The following is a 19,743-nucleotide window of genomic DNA, read 5'->3' on the forward strand; positions in this document are numbered from 1 at the left end:
CATCTGATAAAGACCCATGGGGTAAATAATGATACAAAAGAGCAAATCGAAAGGAAAAAAATCTAAACCATGATTAAACCATTTTTTTTAAATTTGTCTAATATGTCGCATAAAAGCATATCAAATTCTATAAATAATTTAATGATTTTCATAAATTATGTATATCAATGTACAATTTAGAGTGAAAGTCAAACATAGTTTTATTAAGAAGATTTGGTGATTTTTGTACATCACACAAAACACAGGAAGTAGAACACCAGGACCCTCCCAGTGATGGATTATACTGTCAACAAATTAAAAAAAAATTGAATTGCCCTCAGATAATGTCCTAGATACCATGTTTGAAGTCTTCAGCTTTAAAAATTTTGCATTAAAGTGCTTTTTAAAAAAACATTAACCGCACTGGAAAAACTTTATCAATATTTTTCATAATACCTACACTCTGTTTTATCTAATCAATAGTTAATATGAAGTGTATCACCTGTGCATTTACAACTTTTGAAGCTGTACTGACATTTCACAAAATGCTTTACAAGACTTGAAAATTCTGTTTTCTGACTTTCATTTGATCATTAATAGCACTTGCTGGAATCCTCGGCAACTCAAAGATTTAAATCATAAACAATTATAATTACAGTTTTGTACTTAAAGAAACTGATTATAACAAACAAAAGAATTACATGTATATATGTGACAGATAAACAATTAGGTCAGCTGAGGGGCTTACATTCATGAACTCGTCAACATTCACAATTTCAGTCCACACCCTAAATCCTGATACAGTAAGAGGTATAGAAATTGTAAAGGGCCTTCTGACATAAAATTTGTGGAGCAACAACATTCATTTCATCAAAACTTTCTATTAAGATGTAAAAGCAAGTATTGTGTCATCTAGGAAACTACTTTAAAATATATATACGTAGATCTCATCACAATTTCTTTCTCTGACTGCAAAAAAAAAGAGCATCAGAATAGTTACTCTAAAATAGGCACATTTCCTTGAGCTACGTGGCTCTGTTTAGTCCATAACTGCGCATACAAGCTATCAGGATTAGCTAACAGTTCATGATGGTTGCCCTTTTCTGCTATTCTTCCGTTCAGTAACACCAAAATTTCATCTGCATCCACAATGGTGGACAGCCTGTGAGCTATCACTATGGTAGTTTTTCCCTCGGTCACCCTCCTCAGTGTGGACAGAATCATCTAAAATACGATAGAAAACTTATCAAAAGGGTTCTCCCGTCCTGATGAATGAAAGAAGTACATGTACAGTGTATGTAATATAAGGTAAGCGATGACTTGTGATGTGTAGAATTGAACTATATGAACTCTAAATGAACTAATTTTCATGTATTCTACATTTAGATAAGTAGTACGTCATTAACTTTAATTGTTAATGACAATCAGGAAATAGGTTTAGTCCGAGTGCAAACAGGAAGAGAGAGTGGAACTCCATTCAGAGTTGCTGTGTATTTCAATTACAGCTACATTTATGATCTAATACGCACACTTAAGACGGTGTCAACATATTCTGATAAATACACTTAATACTGTAAATGTTACATGCATATTTTGGCTTTGGCCAACAAGCACACAATAGACTGTGTCAAAATATGTTTACTGTACTATCCATCTTGATATTTTGGCATTGATCTATAATTATAAGTTATTGACTGAATATCAGGAGATATGCCCACACAAGGCTATAAGCTCCGATTACTTCCTCGCAGACAGAGGGTGGGCATGTTTCACGATATTCAGTCAATAACCTCTCTATTTCATATTTTTCAAATTCTATATTAAACTTCTCAGTTTAGAAGCCCAAATTCGTTAACATTTTCTGTGGTAAATAAAGTGTTTACATCCGTTATTGTTTGTAAACATGTGACATCACAATCAAGTTATGTAAGCAGAAGTAATGTCACATGTTTAAATAGTTCCTGTAATTATAGTACAACTATTTTAACATGAAGTATGCAGGAGTAAAGTGCAGCAGTTCAAACCCCTGTGTATATTTCAAAAAATGACATTCATTTCTTAAATTTACACCAAAATTGAGTATCAGACTAAGCCAGTACATATATATACTGTTATATTTACACAAATATTTTGGTATTGATCAATAAGTGCACTTCATACTTTGTCAGTATATAGATACTGATAAACCTACAGCCACTTTCTACAGCTTGGACGGTTATACAGATACTTAAATTCCATTGATTGACAAGATGATGATGTCACAAGTACCTGTTCTGTAATGGTATCCAGTGAGGATGTCGCCTCATCGTACACGATTATCATTGGGTCCTTCACTAACATACGAGCTATGGCTACTCGCTGCTGTTCCCCTCCTGCAATAAACGGGGACAAGTTATCTCCCTTTTCACATCATATCTCTGGATAAGGTGTACTACGATTGTATGTAATTTTTATTCCAAAGAGGAATAATGAATATGTAACATTTCAATAAACTATTGAAATACATCTGAAGCTTGTAAGATTAAGTGTATTACAAATCCAATATGAAATAATACTAGATACAAAATAGATACCAATTTCAAAAAGCAATTTTTACAAATAATAATTTGTTTGGGTGGTATCTCTGTCCTGGGTTACCTGGATACCGTCACACTCACCTGACAGTTTACTGCCCCGCTCCCCCACCCTCATCTCCATGTTGTACAGAAGTTTGGGAGGAATCTGTGCCATGGTGGCAGCCTCCATCACCTGCTCCTGAGATTTTGTGTGGTCCCCGTATTGTAAATTGTACATTAAAGTCTCGTTAAATAACATGCTACAGTCCTGTAAAGGAAAGGAAACATTAAACATCCCAGTCCATCAATTCCAAATACTGCAGATGAACTTAGGTCTGCATGAGCCTTATACATGGATTTTTGTTTCCGTTTAATCCGTGGTGTCTTAATTCCTAGCTAGTGTCATTCATTTGATCATCATAATAATAACTATTTCAGCAGTACTGTTCCATCGAGTCATCTTGCACTATATCATTGTGTAAACTGCACTGATTTATTTAATTTCTGTGCTATATTGTTTTCTGTTTTGACTCCATGAACGTCAGTAGTACATAAAAATTTATAATGCTGAGAAATGTAGGATAGGAGGAAACGAGTCACGATGACTACAGAAACCAAGTTCTATTCTACAAAATTTGCTTCATCGATTTTGAAAAGTATTAAGTTTTTGTTTTTGGTCACATGATACCAAATCTTATCAAACCATAATTTACCTGAGGTACGATTCCAATAACCTTTCTCACGCTATGTAGGTCAAGGTCCCGAATGTTTTGTCCATTTATCAGAATTTTCCCTTCATCAGGATCAAAGAATCTGAACAGCATCTTCACGATAGTGGACTTTCTGAAAATAACAGAACAAAGTGACATAAATTACATGTACAGTAACTCAATACATGTACTAAACTTTTATTTTTTCTTTACATACACCAAGTTGCCCCCCCGCCCAATTTAATCTTACTGAATACCAATTTTATCCTGAAGACAATGTAACAAATGACTATTATTTGAACTTCATTATAAATCATTATTGTCAAGTAAACACTGTCAAACATTTCCTCAAATGGAATAGAGAATAAACATGAACACACTTTTTGTCTTGAAGAATTCTCCCAAACGACTTTACCTGAAAAAGTTTCAATGGACAACAAAATTGAAAACAACAATTGAAAAAGGTTTTATATCACAAGGTGCTTTGCATTTTTATAGAATGCAGGATTTAGTTTTACACAAACAAGCACCAAGTCTGGACTCCATGATTTCCTCTCTTCCCACTGCCCTTTGGTATTTAAAAGAGCCTGATAAGAATACACCATAGATCAGTGCTTTGTTAGAGAAATATGTTGTTAGGTCTCATTTGATCTGTGAAATGTCTGTTGAAATACCCTATTACAGCAGTGATGTACTGGAGAATGTGTGTTTTCATTGTGGTAAAGATCAAGATTTTCTAAAAGAAGATGGGTCATGCCCAGTCTATAATAGGTGCAGCACTTCAAAGCAAACACAACATAAAAGAAAACATGACATCAGTGCTTATAAAACTTTGAATTAAAAAAAGTAATAAAAACAATAAACTTTAAATCCTTTTCATTTTCCCCCCTAGAACGATATTTTCTAGTGAGTACATGCATATCAAGTCAGTAGGGAAAATCCTGCATGCCTAATACGATTTAAAAAAAATTGGCCTGAGAATCTGAAAATTTACTTTGCCTGGCCTAAGAATATATTTTTGCACATTGTGTTAGAAACCAGTTTAAAGTGTTCTGAAAATTTAGAACACTGCAAACACAACCTACCCAGATCCACTGCCACCAACAATGGCCACTTTTTTCCCTGGTTCTACGGAGAAGGAAAGTCCATCCAGAATGTGCCTCTCCTCCGTGTGAGAAAAGTGTACATTGTCAAACGCAATAGTGGCGCTATCAGGGGAGACAACAAGTGGAGAAGCATGAGGAAGACTCTAAAACAGAAATCAGAAATTTACAACAATGGAGTACACTCAATAGAACTTCTTATGGTAAAATGTAATAATTCACCCCCTCTTATTCCTTCCTATACTATCTACACTGAGCAATTCCAACTCACTCCCTTTAATTTATTCCTGAACTACACATAGAATCCTGTATTTTCCAAATCCAAATCAATCATTGCCAATCACAGAGACTTACAATGGTCTCCCTTAAAATAACAAGAGGCCCATGGTCCTAGAATTGCTCTTCTGATACATTGTAGAACAGACAAAAATTCTCACTAACCAAGATTCATCAATTAACAAAGTTTGATGATGTTAAGTCAAATAGTACCTGAAAATTTATATGTAACTGTCCAAAAGTAGGTCACGGTGACCTACTTTTGGTCGACACACTGAAAACTCAAGATGCATCAACTGACAGGTCAAATAGTATTCAAATATATCTGTCGAATTCCAAAAGAAGGCCACAGTGACCTACTTTTTGGTCGACACACTCCAAAGACTCAAGATGCATCAACTGACAAAGTTTGATAATTGAAGTCAAATAGTATCTGAAATATTCAGATATAAACATCAAATTCCAAAAGTAGGTCACAGTGACCTACTTTTTTGGTTGACACACTCTGAAGACTCAAGACCAATCAACTGACAAAGTTTGATGATTGTAAGTCAAATAGTATCTGAAATATTCAAATATAGCCGTCAAAATCCAAAAATAAGTCACAGTGACCTAATTTTTAGTCAACACACTCTGAAGACTCAACATGCATCAACTGACAAAGTTTGATAATTGTATTTCAAATAGTATCTGAAATATTAAAATATAGCCGTCAAATTCCAAAACTAGGTCACGGTGACCTACTTTTTGGTCAACAAACTATGAAGATTCAAGATGCATCAACTGACAAAGTTTGATTATCCTAGCTTTCATAGTGTCCAAAATATGCATCTAAAATTAAAAATGTGAAATTTGAATGTCTGCAAAATTAAAAAAGTAGGTCACTGTGACCTACCTTTTTTATAAATATATTTCGAGGCTTCTAGACACATCAACTTACAAGGTTTGATGATTCTAAACCTCTCAGTATCTGAAATAACAACCTAAAATGTATTCATAAATGATTAGCAAAATTCGAAGTAGGTCATGGTGACATACTTTTCACATGACGCACTTCAAGGTCCCATGATTCATCAACTGACAACTTTTGATGATCATAGGCTCAAAAGTGTCCAAGATATGCATCAAAATCCATTTAATAATAATTACCTGCGAAATTCAAAAAGTAGGTCACCATGACCTACTTTTGAGACAACATGATATTAGGTCCTAAGATGCATCAACTGACTAAATTTGATGATCCTAGTCCTTATACTAAGCAAAATATCGAAGTTTTAACAAAACAAAATTTAAGGTCAACTTTGAAGTGACCTTGAGACCACACCCTTTGCCCCAGGATGATGCCTTGAACAATTTTTTTTATCTACAACCTATCTTCATCCTTATGCATAAGTTTGGTGATAATTTGCCCAGTGGTTCTTGAGAAGAAGATTTTTTAGCAACCACTACTTTTGTTTGCATTTTCCTAATTATCTCCCCTTGTGAAAGGGTCACAACCCTAGTTTTAGTACAAATGAAAGCCCTTCGGCCAAGGATACCCTGTGACAAATTTGACAAAAATTGGCCTAGAGGTTCTTGATATATAGCCCTTTTCCCAAAAAGTTGATGCACACCGCACGCCAGACATATGGCCATATGATTAGTTCTTTGAGCCTTCGCCCCAGAAGAGCTAAAAAGAGGTCAATGTATAAACCTTTATATCAGTGTCCATCTTCATAAGTTTGAACATTTCTTTCATGTCAATGTGAGATTCTGACAATTCTCTGTAGGTGGATCCAACAAAGTTCAGCTGGGTGGACAGCTGAATCAGAAGTCCATTCACCATCACCAAATCTCCCACGGTAGCCACGCCTACAATGCATCAGTACTTTGTACTCACAATGCCCAAAAAGTCACATATATCTAATACATCTTATATCAAAGTAATAAACTCAATTTTTCTGACTTTCAAGTCCCACCCAAACACATTAATACTTATAGTGGCAATGTCATAAAACTCAAACATTTTGTGTGTGTGTGTGTGAGAGAGAGAGATATATATATATATATATATATATATATATATATATATATATATATATATACACGTGTATATATATATATATATATATATATATATATACATGTATATAGAGTCAAATTTTCAGGACAGCCTGTCCTTTCTTCAGGACGATAGAATATTTAATACGTAGAAAAGAAAACTAAATAGAAAAGGAAACTAAAACTACAACTAAACTACAAAAGCCGATAACAAACAAAACATCTACATATCATAATTATTGAGTGTAATATGTGGCAATAGAAAAGTCTGTTCCCATCGAGCGTCAAGACAGATCTGAACTGATTCGTCCTACACTGGATCAAGTAAAAACAAAGAACGAGTTAACTAATCAGTATACTTAAGCGGTATGTTAACTCATTCTAATGATGGCTTATAATGAATATTTCGTACCTGGAGGTGTAAAGCAGTAGTGGTTATTGACCATAATACTCACTGGACCGATGTGGAGAAAAAACAAGGAGAAATTCTGGATGCATAGTTTGAGGTCATTCTGCCCCAATGGCATGAACAAACCCAATGACTTCACCAGAATGAATGTAGCCTAGCTTCTCCCTATAGTTATAACTCAGTGTTGTTCTGTTGGTTTTCCACTTTCTTGTTTGCCGTCTACTTGTCACGGCATCATCATTAGCAGTCAAAAAAAACATTTTTCAATGTATTTATTCATTATTATTTATAATATCTTTACTTAGTCCCCCTAATTATTCCCCCCCCCCCCCCCCATTTTTTGTATACTACATTACCAGATTGGATATTTATTTTTCGATTTAATCTTTTCTTCATATTACTTTAAAATTTTTATAATATATTTTATTTTCCATCACAGTTCAACACTAGTTATACAGCTTTACACCTCCAGGTATGAAATATTCATTATAAGCCATTATTAGAATGAGTTAACATACCGCTTTAGGATACTGATTAGTTAACTCGTTCTTTGTTTTTGACTTGATCCAGCGTAGGACGAGTCAGTTCAGATCTGTCTTGATGCTCGATGGGAACAGACTTTTCTATATTGCCACATATTACACTCATGGACAATAATTTTAATATGTAGACGTTTTGTTTGTTATCAGCTTTTGTAGTTTAGTTTCCTTTTCTATTTAGTTTTCTTTTCTATGTAAATATTCTATCGTCCTGAGGAAGGGACAGGTTGTCCTGAAAATTTGACAATTCACTGTTGTTCGTGTCGTTGGTCATTTTCAGTGCTTTCTATGTCCTTTTTTATTTGACCTAGTATCTACTATTAGATCTGACACTTTGGATGTTGAGTGTTGTTGGATTATAGTGCTTTTTATATATAAAGTCACGTGAGATAGACGGTTACATGGACGCGTGGTATTTTGATGTCCCTTCCACGTTGCAGTGGGGAACAACAAACAGAATGCCTTATTATGGAGTCAATCGCATTAGATTCAGTTGTGGTAACTATAAATAACTATTGTAAATCTTCCAACATATGAAGCGATGGAGAAAAGAATAGGTAGCAGCTAAAATGTTTTCTAAAAAATTTTACTGACTCATCACATGACGTCTTTAACAAGGGAAATTGACAATTCTTTCTAAATAGCCAATATAAATACTCACAGCTGTATATACCAGTAGATTACTTTGGTAACATGCATTTATAACTTGTATAATGATGACAGGTGCAATAACTTTTGTGATGATGACAGGTGCTATAACTTGTGTAATGATGACAGGTGCTATATCTTGTGTTGATGACAGGTGCTATAACTTGTGTGTAATGATAACAGGTGCTATAACTCGTGTAATGATGACAGGTGCTATAACTCGTGTAATGATGACAGGTGCTATAACTTGTGTAATGATGACAGGTGCTATAACTTGTGTAATGATGACAGGTGCTATAACTTGTATTGATAATTGGTGCTATAGCTTGTGTTGATGACAGGTGCTATAACTTGTGTAATGATGACAGGTGCTACATGTACATGTATATCTTGTATTGATGACAGGTGCTATATCTTGTGTAATGATGGCAGGTGCTACAGTCCCTGAAACGTTCTACTTTCCCACTTGAACGGTGAACGCACGCAGAGCGAATGGTGAACGCACGCAGAGTGAACGGTGAACGCTATTTGGTGAACGGTGAACGCAAAGTGAACAGTGAGCACAAAATGGTCTATTCATTCGGTATATTTCGGATTTTTCCCTTGGATTGTACTTACTTTATAATCAGGTAGAGAATATATATATGAATACATGTACATCTGTTTGTTCATTTTTGTGCAAATACTGGATGTATGCTTTTCATGAAAACAATCGTAAATTTCACATCAATGCACGTGACAATGATGGACAAACAAAAGAAAATTTCATATGTTCATTGTTTACAGTATTGCATATTCTGTACAGATACATGTCTACATGAAAACTAGAAACATATATTTTATGATATTTAGAATTCATGACGTTTTCATAAATCATGAATATTGGTGCTTTATCTCTGTATGCTACATGTATTTATATATTTTGACTTAAGATGCATAGTATTATATTTCTTAATTCAAGAGTATAAATGATGCATGTGAATTAAAGATAGTCTAGTAATTAGCGCCAAGTATTTACAGATGCACATGCATGACTTCAAAATTTACGAGCGCGGTCGTTAGGATTACACGCAATTAAAAAACATCCCCGAAAGGAGTCGAGATAAATGCATTGAACAACCAGCACGGGTAGAACAGGTACATCATGTACATCGTGTTGACACCTGAACACTTCTAAATAGTATAAAAGGTTTATTCCCACGTAGATTTTGAGTAATTCATTTTACTGTAAATACAGATATAGTATATCGAACTGAGGAAATAATCTCCCAGAATTAATGTACGTACGTACAAAATAAATAGTATGACCATGAATTTACATTTAGATTGTGCAATATTTGTATATTTTTGATGCGGATAAAACTGTTTATTGCACTGAACTATACGTAAATCATATATGGGGCAGAAATATACGAGAAATATTTCCTCTTTATATTAGAGACAAACGGTTCAAAACTTTTAAATTTGGGGAAAGGAGTAAATATATTTATTGACAATGTCTCTCATAAAGATAGGCGTAAAATAATCAGAAATATTTTTTCAAATCAATTTGACATTTGCGCACGAATGTGCATTGAAACATACAGTGTAGCATAGCTTTTTAAAGTATGAGAGAGGGGGGTGTTAAGAAAAATGATAAACTTATATAGAATTCTTGTCAAGTGAGACAAAATAAAATATAATAAATTTGTGCTTTTGTCCATACTTGAAAATATTAAAATGATAATTCGGGTGGGGGCGAGGTATTTATTAACAAACTGCCTCATTTTCGTACACGTACCAGCGCTCGTTGCTCGTTCTTCGCTATATGCACATATATAAGGGTTAAATTCATAACTGAAGGCTCTTGCATTTTTCTCTCATTCAGACCTTCTCCCACTTTTTACCCCAAACAATACTTGTGTTTTGTAATGATAATAACAATGATTTATTCTATTCTTTGATATTGATGAGTGATCCGCAGTTTTCCTTGAATTTTCGCAGTTGATAATCCTGATAATTGTACTTTATAAATTTAATTTCTGATATAATAAGAATTTAATATACTTTCACTCTTATGCACAAGTTCCTTTTTCATTTTTGCCTTGCTATGAAAATTAATCCTTTGACTTTGATGTTCCAAATGACAGTGAACGGTGAACGCACAGTGAGCGCAAAACTGTAAACGGAGAGCGGACGGTGAATGCACGGAGAGCGAATGGTGAATGCACGGTGAACGAACGGAGAGTGAACGCTGAACGCACAGTGAGCGAACGGAAAAATGGACAAGTAGAACGTTTCGGGGACTGTATAACTTGTGTAATGATGACAGGTGCTATAACTTGTGTAATGATGACAGGTGCTATAACTTGTGTTGATGACAGATCTTATACTTTGTGTTGATGACAGGTGCTATAACTTGTGTTGCTGACAGGTGCTATACCTTGTGTTAATGACAGGTGCTATAACTAGTGTAATGATGACAGGTGCTATAACTTGTGTTGATGACAGATCTTATACTTTGTGTTGATGACAGGTGCTATAACTTGTGTTGATGACAGGTGCTATACCTTGTGTTAATGACAGGTGCTATAACTTTTGTAATGATGACAGGTGCTATACTTTGTGTTGATGACAGGTGCTATACTTCGTGTTGATGACAGGTGCTATACTTTGTGTTGATGACAGGTGCTATAATTTGTATAGTTGTTACTGTGTAACTGGTGCTATACCTTGTGTAATTCCCTGAGCGGTGAGTGCCATGACTGCCGTAAGACCGATGGAGAAAATCAGATTTTGTCCACTATTCAGCAGGGCCAGAGTTTTCATGGTCTGCTGTCTCATGTCCATGTACTTCCCGGTCAATTTGTCATATACCTTCACCTCATACTCTTCATTGTTGAAAAGCTAAATTCATTGCTGCACATTTCAAATTTATACATATTCTACAGTGAAAGTTTTTCATTTTTTTTCAGCAAATCGAATTTAACTGTCAATTCACTTCTGTACATTTAGAAAATTAAAATTCATATCATGTTTTGCAATGGTTACTCATACTTCCGTATTTTTGTTTACCTTAACAGCTTCAAAGTTTAGAAGGCACTCAGTGGCTTTGCTTCTCGTGGCATTTTTGGCCTTATTCATACTGCGTCTTATTTTATTCCTAAAAATAACAAAAATGCTGAGGAGTTAGAGCAGCTGCTCAAAGTCGCTGTCAGATTACATCACACTACACATACTGCTCATAGCCACTGTCAGATTACACCACACGTACTGCTCACAGCCACTGTCAGATTACACTACACGTACTGCTCACAGCCACTGTCAGATTACATCACACTAGACGTACTGCTCATAGCCACTGTCAGATTACACCACACGTACTGCTTACAGCCACTGTCAGATAACACTACACATACTGCTCACAGCCAATGTCAGATTACACCACACGTACTGCTCACAGCCACTGTCAGATTACACTACACGTACTGCTCACACCCACTGTCAGATTACACTACACGTACTGCTCACAGACACTGTCAGATTACACCACACTACACGTACTGCTCACAGCCACTGTCAGATTATATTACACGTACTGCTCACAGCCACTGTCAGATTACACTACACGTACTGCTCACAGACACTGTCAGATTACACTACACATACTGCTCACAGACACTGTCAGATTACACCACACTACACGTACTGCTCACAGCCACTGTCAGATTACACTACATGTACTGCTCACAGCCACTGTCAGATTACACTACACTTACTGCTCACAGCCACTGTCAGATTACACTACACGTACTGCTCACAGACACTGTCAGATTACACTACATGTACTGCTCACAGACACTGTCAGATTACACTACACGTACTGCTCACAGCCACTGTCAGATTACACTACACGTACTGCTCACAGCCACTGTCAGATTACACCACACTACACGTACTGCTCACAGACACTGTCAGGTTACACCACACTACACGTACTGCTCACAGCCACTGTCAGATTACACTACACGTACTGCTCACAGACACTGTCAGATTACACCACACTACACGTACTGCTAACAGCAGCTGTCAGATTACACCACACTACACATACTGCTAACAGCAGCTGTCAGATTACACTATACCACATGTACTGCTCACAGACACTGCAGATCACACCACACTACACTTACATGTACCAGTGTCCAGACTGAATGACACAAAATTCTTTTATTGATTTTTCAATAATGTTACTGATTTTCAGAAATGCTTGAAAATAATTAGATCAATGAATGTACACATTTACTAGTGACTAGGGATGTCAATTTTACTCGGATAGCCTAGCTGAATACTTATAGTCTTTAGTTGAGCGATAGTCGAGTACTCGGTAAAAAAAAAAAACCCAGACAGACAGGGTACAAGTGTACCTAAGTCATTAGTACATTTCACAGTTTTTCCATCATGCAATCAATTAAAGCATGTCCAAACAGTGGATTTTGGAGGCATGTTTACAGACCGACATCCAAATTCAAATGATTTATTTGAATATGAACAAATTAAAACCGGTTTGACTTTACCCTTACATGATTTTTACAGACAAAAACCCTGAAACATATAAGATTTATGAACATTACTAAAGTAGCTATTTTTAACGAGTACTCGACTATGAAACATTTATTCGATGATCGGTATGACCCAGCGATAGTCGAATACTCGTTGGCATCCATACTAGTGACCTATCACATTCATTATAATGTTGGCAAAAACATATACATATATATAATTCTGTTTCACTGGGAGGTCCCCAGTTCAATGCTCAATCCTGGCACCACTTCAAACCTAAGACTTTTAACACAGATAGTGACTATCAATTCAACAAACGCCCACCAATAAAAGTCAGTGATCTTTTGGACATGACCTTGATACATGTAGACTGGTAAACTAGACAAAACTCAATGCCATGGCCTTTAGCACCATGAATACACAAACATTTGTGGCATTTCACCTGAGACAGGTGACATATCTCTGAGGGGAAAATTTTCTAATGGGACAAAAAACAGCATACAAACAAACAAGAGGCCCAAGGGCCACATCGCTCACCTGAGTCACCTTGGCTCATATTTAAAGATTTTCCCTATATGTTTGTATGCAAAACTTTGATCCCCCCCCCCTTGTGACACCATCCTACCCCTGGGGGCCATGATTTTAACAAACTGAAATCTGAAATATGTCAGAAAGCTTTCATGAAAATGTCAGCTTTTCTGGCTCCGCGGTTCTTGAGAAGAAGATTTTTAAAGATTTTCCTTATATATTTGTATGTAAAACTTTGATCCCCTACTGTGGCCCCATCCAACTCCCGGGGGCCATGATTTGAACAAACTTGAATCTCCATTATGTCAGGAAGCTTTCATGTAAATCTCAGCTTTTCTGGCTCAGTGGTTCTTGAGAAGAAGATTTTTAAAGATTTATCCAATTTTTTACTATGTAAAACTTTGATCCCCTATTATAATTTGAATCTGTACTATGTCAGGAAGCTTTCATGTAAATATCAGCTTTTCTAGCCCAGTGATTCTTGAGAAGAAGATTTTTAAATGAGCCCACCCTATTTTTGCATTTTTGTGATTATCTCCCCTTTGAAAGGGACATGGCCCTTCATTTGAACAAACTTGAAAGCCCTTCACCCAAGAATGCTTTGTGGCAAGTCTGGTTGAAATTAACCGAGGGGTTCTTGAGAAGAAGTCGAAAATATAAAAAGTTTACGACGTCGACGCTGCCGACAACGACAGATAACAGACAAATTTTGATCAGAAAAGCTCACCTGAGCCTTTGGCTCAGGTGAGCTAAAAATGAATTGAAAGATAAATTAACCTTTTTTCTGTGTACTGCAGTGTAAACACTACATAGGTGAGAATTGTACCACAGGTGATAGCTGCATAGGTCAACCCGAATCTATAGCCCTGAAATATGTTACAAAATCAAATAAGTCAAATCTATAGCCCTGAAAATATGTTACAAAATTAAATAAATCAAATCTATAGCCCTGAAAATATGTTACAAAATTAAATAAATCAAATCTATAGCCCTGAAAATATGTTACAAAATTAGATAAGTCAAATCACTATTAGATTCTACAGGACTTCAGGAGAAGAGAATATTCATAAATAACAATATTCAAACATTTTCAATCAATCTGCATTTAACTTACCAGAATGCTCAACACTACATAAATAACAATATCTAAACATTTTTATCAGTCTACAGCTTACCAGAATGCTCGACACTAACAGAACTTCTAGCACAGAAGGGATGATGTTCACCACCAACATCCTCAACATTGTGTTCATTCCTCTGAAGAAGATGAAAACTGACTTTTAACATACATGTATACATACCAGCATTATCAGGGATCATCACAGATTATGCAAAATTTGCCAGACTTTCGGACTTTTCTCGTAAAAATGGGTCGGTCCAGTAAAATTTTGTATAATTCTGGACAAATCGTATAGTTTTTCTTTTTGGTTCATAGTATTTCCAGTATCACACTACTTCCTTTTTTCAAAATAAACATGTAATGAAATTGGCTTTGAAATATACACAAAGTAAATCAGGAGTAGATAAAGGAAATTCAGTCAATAAAGAAATTTTGAATAGAAATTTTGGTCTGGTAAAATTACTCTTGGTGTGGTAAAGCTAGATTGTTTACCAGACCAAATGTCCTGTAGAATTAAAAATCATTCACATACACTGTCATCGAGAATCCATATACAATGTAGATAGTTTGAAGAGACCTCAATATTTGTACACCACAGATAAGAGTGGTACTAAGTCATCTTGTCATCCCAATGGTTACCCCAGCAACAGAGAGACATACAATAAAGTCGTCATGTCAGAGCAAGTCTATTACATAGCTTGGAACTCATTCGAATTTTCATAACTAAAAGGTTTGATGACAGGCAAGAAGCAATCTGATTAAAATACAGATCTCTCAAATAGTGCACAGCTATTTTACATGTAGATTGGGCAAGAAGGATCTCTAGTTGAATTTCACGGATCAAGGACTTTGGGGGATGGAATACAAATTCACTAATGAACAAAGAGAGATAACTCCTGAAAATGCTATCAATATTTGATTGTGGAGTATTAGGGCTGTTCCATTAAAACATATGAGGTACCCGGGGAAGGCACTTTAAAATTTGGGTAACCACCCATAGAAGCATAAAAATGTAACAAGGGACCCCTTACAAAAGCAATTTTAGATAGTGCGGCACCACCCATAGAAGTGAAATAAATGTGAAATACACTTTTTCTTTAAATTCAATATGTATGAATGACTATTTATAACCCCTGAATAGAGGTCTATTTTCAGATGTTCCCAAGCATGATAGTAAAGAGAAGAGTATATCTTGGGTGTCATCACCATTCAAATAACTGGCCATCAATGAAGCTTGATCACAGAACCATCAATTTATTTTATCAAGACTGTCTTTCTTAAACATGATGAACTAAATTAATTTTATAAGTCTACCTGTTCATAAAAAGTCCAGTATTGTAAATGTTCAAAAACAACTATTAAAAGTTTTAAAATTGACTAGTATTTTGAGTATTAAAAACCAAGAAAATGTGTCTCTTTACGTAAATAAAATGATATTCTATGTTTCTTAGTCAATATATAAATTTACAACCTGCAACTTAAGATTTGTGAGGCTCTATTCTTCCGTTTTCAACAATTTCGATAAATTCCAATTTCTCGATTCATATTTGTGCGCCATGTTTGGTGTAATGAAGTTTCAACTTCCGATTGTCAAGTCATTTGCATATGTCATATAAAGTAGTATTTACATCAATGGACAAGTATGGAGGCGAAAGCTATTTCGTCGGTATTGAAAAGGTTTGAATTTAATATCAAGTTAAAAACCAAACAGCAGAGTGTAAATTCTCAAGTAAACTACATTTTCGCGCAGATTGTCAATGTTTAGCTTTTTCATTAGATCCACCTACGAGATTTCGCGATAACAAGCATGGCGGAGCAGACGAAGAATTTTGCATGCTGTACATTATATTTAATGAAAAACACCTTTATTAGACATGCCCGAGCACAAAGTTGGTACTCCTTTTGGTGTAATTTGTAAACAACATTTGGGACTATATGTCACTAATACACAGTGCAGAGTTTATTATCGGTTATTCATAAAATTATTTTGCACCATTACGGAGATCCTATGGAATTGTAGCCTCATCCCGAAAACGTCAGAATAAAAAAATTGGACAGGGCTACATTATTGCAGCTAGAAAAAAATCAAAAACCGTTTCAATGGACCACGAGCAAGTTTCGTTTTTCATTTTGGACAAGGGAGATAATCCTAATTTCCGGTCGCTATAATTTTAGAGTCAAACTGGAAACAATAACCGGATCGCGGAAACTCATCGACCGAGATAAAATGAAGACAGAAAACGGCGTTTGTTTCACATTCTACTTTCAACCCTTCCCTTCTCTTGTTACATTCCTCTCAGTTTCGGTAAAAAATAAAGATTTTATCAAAACAACCACCCACAGATGCAGTTTTCTGGCAGTAGGTACCCACCATATATGCAATTTTCTACCAATGACAAGCACCCATAGTTTTTTTTTAATTGCCGTCCCCGGGTACCTCATATGTTTTAATGGAACAGCCCTTAGCAGTTTGTGATATCTGTTGAAGGCAGTATGTATGAATGATTCTGGTCCTATTATGACATGTTACATTTGCTTACTCTGTGCCCCTATTAATGGCTTCACACACATCCGAGGTGTCTTTAGAAGAGTGGAACTTGTGGTCCATGTACAGCATATTCTGAAGAATGTTTGTGGCTACTTTCCTCATCGAACTCTGGGCTATTTCACTGAACACATAGTTCCTCATCTCACTGAAGAATGCCGACAAAATTCGGGCTATGCCATCTACGTTTAATATTTGTTGCAATGAAATTACACTTATTCATCAAGAAAAACTATTTAAAACTTAAGCACATTATGCATTAAATCAAATAAATAAAACAGTAATTATTATCAATAGTAGATATACAGGATATACATTTAGCACCATTGTTTCTACTAATATGGCTAGAAATCATACAATATTTATCAGTCTGAAAAAATCAAAAAGTTACGAAAAAAAGAACATGACATACATATTAACATGGATCCTGAAGCTACAGTAACTATGGCGATGGGTGCACTGCTGAGATCAATGAAGTTTTCTGTATTACCAAGATATTCTACTGCATACTTAAATATAAATGGAATACACACGTTGATAGCCTGAAATAGAAATGATGTAATATTTATAGGTTGATGACTAGATATCAGGAAATATGCCTGACCAAGGTCGTTGCACAGTAAAGATGACCAAGCTTGTAAGCTGATGTGACATCACAATTAAGTAGTTCCTCGGGCATTTACAGTGCAGGGTTTTACAGTTCAGTAAATATCAAAATATGTAATACATGTATCAACTATAGTGATATAATCAAACATGATAAAATTTGGAATTGGCTCTACATACAAATTATATTCTTACACCAAAATGTATGTACAGTTATTCAAAATATATTAAAGTAAAACACATTGAAACCTTTGAGCCCAAGAGTAATGAGGTAGTTAAGATGACACGCCGTTTGATGAACCAGTCATCCTTAGGCCAGACAAAACTAAGTAGGTATCGGCGGATTTCTTTATTCGAGATGTCAGGAGCTCTTTTCTCCTCCTTTTTGGATCCAGGTGATGTGGAAAAAACTCTGGATTCCACCACAGCATTTTTCCAAAATTGCTGAAAGGAAAAAAAACAACTTCCAAGCATAAAATACCATTATATATTCTTGATAATAGCAATATTCCAATTACTTTGTATACTAATGCAGCCTATGTCGGCAAGGATAATAATGATACTGATGAAATCAGTGTGAATGATGTGATTTTATTTGGCTCATACACAGTAAGCATGTGACACAGGTGCTTGAGAATGGAGTTGACATGATCAGGTTGGGAACACTTCCCCTATAGCGAGATATTCTCGCTATAACGCGATTATCCCTCTTTAGCGAGAGAGTATACATTACCATAAACAGGTGTTTTGGCGTTTTTATTGAAAATAATGGCAAATCCTGTGCAACGCTAAATAAGTGTGGCACACACTCAATATGACGTGAATTATTTCTATATGAAATTGACAACACAGTCAAGAAATTGCACATCAAAGTTGCTGCGTAAGAGGGAAGCAGTCTGAAATCCAATACACATCGCGAGTGTTTTTGTTTTGATCAATATATTTGCACTCACTACTAAGTATCAGACATTTTAGCACTTTTTCTTCTTTTCACGTGAAACACGAAGAGATGTACTCCACAGGTGTTTTTCTCGGTTGTACGGAATATATTTACTCTCGCTAGAGAGGGATAATTGCGTTTTAGCGAGAATATCTCGCTCATGGGGAAGTGTTCGCAACCCGATTATTGATAAAACATTTTGTTTGAAACTATAAGGTAATCTAATTTATATATATATAATATACCATGGTATGCTATTGTTCTGACACTAATTGAATAACAGTGTAGTGCGTATTATATTTATAGAGGCAGCTATGTAGTTGTAGCCAACAGGTTGGGAAAACTTCCCCTATAACGAGATATTCTCGCTAAAACGCGATTATCCCTCTCTAGCGAGAGTAAATATATCCTGTACAACTGAGAAAAACACCCGTGGAGTACATCTTGTGTTTCACGTGAAAAGAAGAAAAAGTGCTAAAATGTCCGATACTTCTGCAAATATATTAATCAAAACTAAAACACTCACAATGTGTATTGGATTTCACACTGCTTCCCTCTTACACAGCAACATTGATATGCAATTTCTAGACTTATGTTGTCAATTTCATAGAAACAATTCGCATCATGTTGAATGTGTGTCGCATTTATTCAGCGTCGCACGGGATTTGCCATTATTTTCAATAAAGACGCCAAAACACCTGTTTATGGTAATGTTTAATTCTCGCTAAAGAGAGATAATCGCGTTTTAGAGAGAATATCTCGCTATAGGGGAAGTGTTCCCAACCTGGCCAATGTAGGCCTAATCACAGGCCTCTGAATTTCTATCAATAAGCCGTTATATGATTAATCAGATGTGATATATATACCCCTTCTATATATAAATACACTTACATATAGAAGGGGTATATATATATATATATATATATCAATGATTAATCATATAACGGCTTATTGATAGAAATTCAGAGGCCTGTGGCCTAATAAGCTTTTCCGAAAGGCGAAGACTTTTAAGATGGTACTCACGGGTTTAAAATTGTGTAAGTACTGTCTAGACAGATTGTGCTTGGGTACATTTCTTTGACACCGGGTCTGGAAATTTAAAATACCCTGCGAACATTGTCTACATAGCACTATTTTCAGAAGTCCTGACATTTCTCAGATGTCATCCCCCCTTCATGTACTCAAACTTCCGGTGAACATATA

General features: G+C 35.5%; 1 protein-coding gene across 1 annotated transcript; it reads right to left on the minus strand.

Moving 5' to 3' along the window:
* Positions 1–120: 120 nt before the first annotated feature.
* On the minus strand, positions 121–19,740 carry LOC125673433 (iron-sulfur clusters transporter ABCB7, mitochondrial-like). The gene is made up of 14 exons (XM_048910000.2): positions 19,564–19,740; positions 17,850–18,044; positions 17,407–17,536; positions 16,990–17,176; positions 14,505–14,586; positions 14,107–14,195; positions 11,314–11,401; positions 10,971–11,145; positions 6,317–6,474; positions 4,330–4,493; positions 3,248–3,377; positions 2,637–2,802; positions 2,248–2,351; positions 121–1,203 (listed from the first exon to the last, which is right to left on the minus strand). The coding sequence occupies exons 1-14, from the start codon at positions 19,690–19,692 to the stop codon at positions 976–978; spliced, it is 2,025 nt and encodes a 674-aa protein (XP_048765957.1). The 5' UTR covers positions 19,693–19,740; the 3' UTR covers positions 121–975.
* Between the last annotated feature and the right edge of the window lie 3 nt (positions 19,741–19,743).

Source organism: Ostrea edulis, chromosome 3, assembly GCF_947568905.1.
Source record: "Ostrea edulis chromosome 3, xbOstEdul1.1, whole genome shotgun sequence".
NCBI lineage: Eukaryota > Metazoa > Mollusca > Bivalvia > Ostreida > Ostreidae > Ostrea > Ostrea edulis.

Excerpts from the sequence above, each read along its gene's own strand:
- LOC125673433 (XM_048910000.2), bottom strand. The coding sequence starts at position 19,692 with ATGTCAGGACTTCTGAAAATAGTGCTATGTAGACAATGTTCGCAGGGT. Across the intron at positions 3,378-4,329 it reads GTTGGTGGCAGTGGATCTGG|AAAGTCCACTATCGTGAAGA; the intron begins GTAGGTTGTGTT and ends TGTTATTTTCAG. Across the intron at positions 2,803-3,247 it reads TTATTGGAATCGTACCTCAG|GACTGTAGCATGTTATTTAA; the intron begins GTAAATTATGGT and ends TTTCCTTTACAG.